This window comes from Phragmites australis, chromosome 16, assembly GCF_958298935.1.
Source record: "Phragmites australis chromosome 16, lpPhrAust1.1, whole genome shotgun sequence".
Classification (NCBI taxonomy): Eukaryota; Viridiplantae; Streptophyta; class Magnoliopsida; order Poales; family Poaceae; genus Phragmites; species Phragmites australis.
In genome coordinates this window covers 17,488,407-17,495,766 of record NC_084936.1, presented here as the reverse complement: position 1 = coordinate 17,495,766, position 7,360 = coordinate 17,488,407, and the positions used below count along the sequence as shown (strand labels likewise).

The window sequence follows — 7,360 nt, the reverse complement described above, 5'->3', positions numbered from 1 at the left end:
ATATCCTAACTACTCCCCTGGCATTTAATCGAATACCCTTTTACAAAGAATTATTCCTCGTGTACAAGAGGAACGGTGCGAATGATACCCTGGTACCAAGGTATGAGCTACTATATTGGTGTTTTCGAATTGGGTCATCAAGCGAGACTTGATTTTGGACAACCCTAAAGCAGATCCTCCCTTCAAAAGGATCATTGGGCTATCCTTTGTTTGTCTCGAAGTTCCTCATGCGCTCCTTCTCCTCCTGACACTTCAGCCGTAGTTCCTTCTACTATTGCTCGTACTTCTAACGTTTATATGATTCCCTCCTCTACCGCATGCTCATGTCGACCCACCGCTTATGGTGCTCATTTTTCTCTATATCGAGTCATTACATGAAGTCACATATAGGTGGAGGAGACTTGACAAATGAAAAAAGAGAGGAGATTAGTAAAACAGTGCATAAAATCATATAAAACATGCCACATGATGATGTATGTCGTTATACCGGTAGGTACTCGTATGGTCCATGTTGAAGCTTGTCTTACAGTAGTTGGCACACATAAAGAAACTAAGTCATATGTGTAGAAGATATCATAGGACTTGCGAAGCCTATAAAGGTCACCACAAAAGCACATCACCGGTTCAACCCTCTGAGGGATGAAAATCTCCTAAATATTCTTGGGTGGGCTTGGTAGAGTTGAGGAAGACATTACAGTTGAGAGAGTTGAGGAAGGAGTGGTGTGTCTATGGTTGAGGATGGGGTTATTTATAGTGGCTAAGGGCTGGTGCATTTACTGACTGTATGAGCATGGCTAGGATCTGGAGTATGAGATTCTTTATAAAAGCTAGAAAAGTTGTGATATTGATGTTTGGTAAAGATTTCCTGTGAGGGTGTGATCATTTCATTCTGTATGAGCATGGCTTGCTATTATAACGCAGTCACACCGTGGTATGCGTGACTCGTGCGCTTCTATCTCTAACTCCAGCTCTCTCTTCCCTGACAATATGGAGTAGTTCTTTTTTCATCGTACAAGAATAATCTCAACTAATCATCAATGATACAATGACAACATGATTGGGTAACCTTTAAAAGCCCATGCATATGTTGGGCTACCTCGAGGAAGAAATGGGCAGCTAGTACTTATTACTATCGTTTTTCAGCAAATAAACTGTTAGTTGTCATTTTATAATTAAAGTTCTGTTGTATGATCACTTTCTGTCTAAAACTTGAGTTAGAAAAAAGATATTATTTAATTTTTAATTAAAACTCTGTCGTGTGATAACACTTCATATTTCAAACCCGTCATCGCAGACCACCCACCTCTCACCGCCCACCCAGCCCGCTCGTCTCCGCCACCTGTCGCTACACGATCTATATACACTTGCACGTGGGAGACAAATGGACAATCATAAAATATACTATTAACTATTATTTTTATAATTTTTGAATAAATAATATTATTTTAAAAAATCGGAGACTCCAGGGGCTTGGGGAGGCGAGCTAGTGACGGATCCAGTCGCCACGGGACTCGGGTAGGAGGCGGTGGCCACTCAGCATTGGACGATGTGGTGGCTCCAGTGACAGCCCTCCAGAGGAGCCAAATTTCCGGCGATGGTGGACGGCAATAGGAGCTCACGTGCCTCGTCGGTGTTTACTAACATCGCTAAAAGTATATATACATCTACAACCAATACAGAGCAACAGTACAGCAAACACGAAAATATACCGGAGCCAAGCAGCTGAAACATCAGTAATGACCACCAGTAAAAAGCAACATCATGCTTAGACCACGCACGCTATCATATCAATTCGCATGCAGGTTCCGCACAACTCTTAACACGCTAGGGCGTATGACACATACGAGGAGCAGCATGACAAGGTCCACGACAACACAGTTATTCACTGATGTACCAACAGAAACAGTATGCATGTCCATAAAACCGAGCATAGATAGATGATAAGCAGACGGATCGCCTTGTCTTTAATTTTGATGCTCCAGGGATTTAAGCTACTTTTTACCACCACGCAGCTTTGTTCCCAGGGCCCTCTCAAGCTTGCCAATGATCTGCTGGTTGGGAATCGCCTTGCCCGATTCATACTCCTGGATCACCTGTGGCTTCTCATTGATCATCTGGATGACAAATAGCATTTATTCAACTTATTAGAAGGTCAGACAAAGATCCCTGAAGTTTTAAGGCCGCATGATTTAACAAGACACCTGAGCAAGCTGTGCCTGGGTCAGCTTCTTGTCCAGCCTTGCTTGCATGAGGTTTTTCTTCAGGTCACTTGGGACACGCTCATCTAGCATCAGGTCAGGAGAGCACAAGTAATCATCAGAATAATAGTCATGAAAAGACATGCACCGGAAAAGCATTGTGCGATCTTCTGCATAGAACTCAAATAATGCTTTGGACTACATTTTTGGATAACCCACAGATCCTATATATCCCATGACATTCAAATATTTGATGCACCATAATCTATTAAATTCACATTTCAAGGCAGTCCAATTGTTTGCTAGCAAGTTGTGAAGCTCTGCACCATAGAGAAACCAAGTTACTTGTGCTAGCATAAACTAATTTGTGTTACGTCGGTTTACCTAATTAAAGGTGTACTTGTGCTAGCATAAACCAATTTGTGTTTGGTCGGTTACCTAACTACAGGTGTCATCCTGATTCTTCTACATGCCATAAACTTTCAATTTTTAATTTAAGAGGGAGACTATATATAAAAAGTATAATAGATCTTGAATGAATCAACCTCTTAAGACCAGAAAATACAAATGCAATTCACTTACCGTTGCATATGAATTCCAATTTAGCTTGTCATAAGGAAGAGTTGTAAGCTCTATTTCTAATGTTACATCAACTCTGGTGAGTATAAACCAACCATCACAAGAGAAACAAAGTTGTGGACTAAAAATAAATGGAGACTTAGCATTTCAAATTAATGGAGATTTCGTTCACAATGGGAGTTTTATTCATCTCAATATGTTTGAATTACAAGACATAATCCAAAGGTTGAGCTCTTATACGGTGTCACACAGAATGATCAACCCAATGACGTCTAAGAAAAACAGATCACAAGGGAATTTGGAAATTATTATGTTTTGAATAAAATAAATACAGGCAAATGGCAGTATGCTGGAGATTCTACAAAGAAACAACTTATTTCACAGTCCCCTCAACTAACAATGCATGGCTCTAATCATTCTTTGTAGTAGTTCTGATGTATCAACCCGCAAAAATTATACACCATGTTTAGTGACAAATGGTTATTGGAGTACAAAAGCACAAGAGGTAAGTCTTAAAACCACATTGTGAAATTTTGTCCTGTAAGATATGCCATAGTTACTTCCTACGATGAAAATGCAGCCTGTACATTTGCAGCTCATGACTTAGGATCAAACAACACTAGGACGCCAAAAAGAAATTACACTGTCGTGTTCAGGTTGATCATTCATGCAAGATGCTCATACAAACAAATACATTGCCTACTGAAATCTCAAAGAATTCACAAGGGCACTCATCCAAAAAGCCATGTCACTTATTTCAGTAGGCACTGCAAGAACTTGAACGAGCAAACAAATAATGGTCTGCCAACTATTCACACAACATCAGTCAAAAGTATCATATGTTACCACAGGTTAATGCAAAAGACAACAGTAACGTCATCCCAAAGTACTGTAACATTACTAAACTTGATCCCTGAAGTAAAGTAAAACCTATCAGAAGCTACAAGCAGAATACATGGCAATGAAAAACAATCCTCTCTGTCAGGATTGTGTTAGACATCTATGACATGGCGTAACTATGTAATCTTCACTACAAGCATGAGAAATAATCTGATAATGGATGCACAACGGCAACAAACAGTTGTGCAAATATATCAAATGCCATTTGAGTCACGAACACAGAGAGAGTTTTTAGTACGAAGGCTCGAGTTCCATCTCAATAACAACGGCGAGCAAGCTACAAGATAACCGCTCCTAGTTCCCAAACATTAAAGTTCGCAATGGATAAGTAAGCAATTAAGCGCGTGGAGAATCTGTTAATAGATGAGAGAGTGGGAGATTGATGATTGCTCACGGGCAAGGTTCTCAGTGTCATCATCGAGCCGCTTGGTGTTTAGGGATGTGCCGCTGGATGCCGCCTTGTTCGTCCCAGCGTTGTCTGCAAACAACAAAAATTGTCGAACTTAGATCAACCAAAAACACAAGTAGTTCAACCAACAAAAATAAAAACCCTAGCTACCAACAAAACCAGAAAAAGAAAACCCAAAAATAGTCCACGAAATACTTCGAAAATAATACAAAAAACAAAAGGAAAGGAAACCCTAGGCGTCCAACCCAACCATCGATCAGCACGACAGACGGAAATACGGGTGAAATCGAACGAATCGCGTAAGAAAACCTAAAATCGATCCCAGGAAAAAGACGGGGGTCAATCGAAAGCTAGGGCGCTTACGCTTCTTCATGGTCTCGATCTCGGCGCCGGAGCGTCGGGCGGCGTTGACGGCCTTCTCATCCTTCTTGGCGGCGGCGGTCGGTGCCTTCTTCCGCACCACCACGGGCTCCCAGTCCTGCCTGATCGGCCCGATCCCCGCCATCTCTCTCCCTCTCCCCTCGCTGACTCTCCGGTCCCACAAGGCAGCCTCTCGCGGATCTCTCTGCACTCTCTCTCTCCCAACTCGCAACGCAACTCAGAGGACGCGAAGTGGTGGAGGCGGCGGACCAAGAAGAAAGATATGGAGGCGGAGGGAAGAAGGTTCTGGAGTCGCAATCGATGGGCACCGGGGAATGGTTATCCAGGGAAACGTTATCGCTGGTGACAGGTGGGGCCTGCATCTGGTGGGGCCGGTATGGCAGTGTGGCATCGATTGGGGAACGTCGGTGCAGCCAGATATTTTCTCACCTTCCCGTGGGATAAGGTTTGGGCCTGTCATCAAAGTGTACAAACTCCGGCCCGTAACAAAATCGAACAAGGGCCCAAGGGGTGCTTTGGGTCGGCCTGGTTTGGTATGAATTGTCATCACTATCCAGTTTGTCACGTTTAAAATTAGTTAAATGTGATTGTCTTAAAAAATATGGTTAAAAAATTCTTAGTCATAAATATGATAAAATTAGTAAAAAAAATTAAATGTATGACGTATGAATCATGAGCCTAACAAAGTGTAGTTTACTATAGTTATGACAATCAACTAAACAGTTGTCTACAAATTTTAGAAATGACAAACTTAGATGTGAACCAAATAAATCCTAAGAAAAGATCATTTCACTCAACAAAAAAGGTAATGCCTATCACTCGACAAAAAAAAAATTGGTTAGGGAGTCTAAGAGCTCATTTGCTCTTTGTTAATGAAGTTACTTCAAGTTATGTTTTGTTGGAGGGAGTGTAACAGTGTTGACATGGTGCTACCGTGCTAGCACCCAACCCCAACCCTAACAACAAATTGATTTTTTAAAGCACCTCTTACTCTTAGGGTTTATTTGTGATTGCTTTGTTGCGTTGCACCCAGCCGTGGAATCTAGTTAGTTAAGGAATATTTACTATAAATAATATGTTTTTATTATTATAGATCGTCAAAAGATATTTTCAACTAACAAGTGCACTTAAAAATAGAAATAAATAGACATTTTAAAATTCACCGCAATGGTAAACAAATCCTTAATCATCTGTAGTAATCACCATTGCTTAATTGATGTACGGCCCCTTATGCATGAAAGTTTCTACTGACGTCTCACTGTCTCAGTCCAAACGAGCGGGGCTTGTTTGCCCATCGTACATCAAAGAGGCAGTCAGGCATGCAGGTTTTGTGTCTGGCTCGTTCCGAGTCTGTTTGCATTCTCTTGGTCTCTTCGACTACGCCATCTAACCAAGGTTATTAGAATCGAAATCCTAGGTATAATCGTATTTTGCTTGACCACATGATAGAATCATGATTCTATCGGATTTTGAAAAATACATATATTTGATCTAAGAATTTACAATATGTTCTAAGAAATGGATATTTACAATATCGGTTTTGATAAATTTAGTTAACTTTTGTAAATTTGAGTGCATCTCTTCACATCAAATTCAATTTAACTTAATTTTAAATATTATTTATTCATAATTCAATCATTAACCTAGTTAATCATAAGTATCATTAGTTATTAATAACAATGTTGTTAGAATCGGGATACTATGTTTAACCCTACCAATCATATGCGATACTACGTGATTCTACTTGATAATACACATGATCCTTCGTGGGATCGTAGCATTATAAGATATGTATCTGGATCCTTACAACCTTTCATCTAACGCCCGTGCTTTTATGCACCGCCGCCGGCTGGTGCAAGTATAGAGTCGTGAAGCCACGAACTGCAGAAAGGGTGCCTCTCACTCCCTACTGACTACCCCAATCTCCAATTGTTGATTGTGGTATTGAACTAAACTTTAGAGTTAGATTGATCGGGTAAGGTTAATCAAATTAGGTATGTTTTAGTTGTGACGATGATGCTATTAATAATCTAATTCCCCCTTTTTTCCCCTAATTTCAATTTTCTTTATAGACTTTAGTTGTTTACGTGTTTAGGCAAGATGAAGAGGATAAGCCCAACTAAACATCATCATTTTCCAATACTTTCCAGAGTCTGAACATGAACAACTCGAGACTCGGTGGTGGCCACCGCGCGCCCTAGGCATTGGATTAAAAGATGAGGTTAGATTTTATTGGACAAGGTACCTTTTTATGTCAAGGTAACCTCAATATCACCGGATGTCATTTCTGCATGTTTATATATATATTCGGCGCATCTGCATATAATATATATTAAGAAAATTGTAAATATGCAAAAACAAGAGCTCTATATTGCAAATAAACTATAAAACCAAAATCCTCCTCAAATTATGAGTTCCTCGAGGGCTTATGTGCAAAAAAGCCAAAATACTCAATCTCCTAACAGGGTGCATTATGCGAAAATACAGGACCTCTACAAAAATTCTGAAATTCCAGAGGCCTATCTGCAACAATTTCTTATTTTGGACCATTTTCTTTTCTTTTCTTTTTCCCAATTTTTCAATATCCCGGCCCGATTCATTATGGATCGGCCCGATCAAATCCTATATGGGCCAGTTTCGGATCGGCCCAACTCTGCCTTTTCTTTTTTTCTTAAAAATCCTACCCTTTTCATTTTGGGTCTGACTCAATTTCTAATGGGCCGGCTAAAACATCTAGTCCCCTAATTTGTATTTTGGTAAATGAAAACTTGTATTTATGGAATAACGTGTTTAATTGAGAAATGTCAATGGTTAGTCATGGAAATGATGAAAGAGATAGAAGATGAATGTGTGAATAACATATGAATATGGCTAGCTCAAAGCAAAAGTATAA

General features: G+C 40.1%; 1 protein-coding gene across 1 annotated transcript; it reads right to left on the bottom strand.

Annotated features, from left to right (window-relative positions):
• Positions 1-1,737: 1,737 nt before the first annotated feature.
• LOC133895417 (multiprotein-bridging factor 1a-like) lies at positions 1,738-4,761 on the bottom strand. Its single transcript, XM_062335718.1, has 4 exons — positions 4,450-4,761; positions 4,072-4,155; positions 2,202-2,284; positions 1,738-2,114 (listed from the first exon to the last, which is right to left on the bottom strand). Exons 1-4 carry the CDS (start codon positions 4,589-4,591, stop codon positions 1,992-1,994), a joined length of 432 nt encoding a protein of 143 aa, XP_062191702.1. The 5' UTR covers positions 4,592-4,761; the 3' UTR covers positions 1,738-1,991.
• Positions 4,762-7,360: the final 2,599 nt, after the last annotated feature.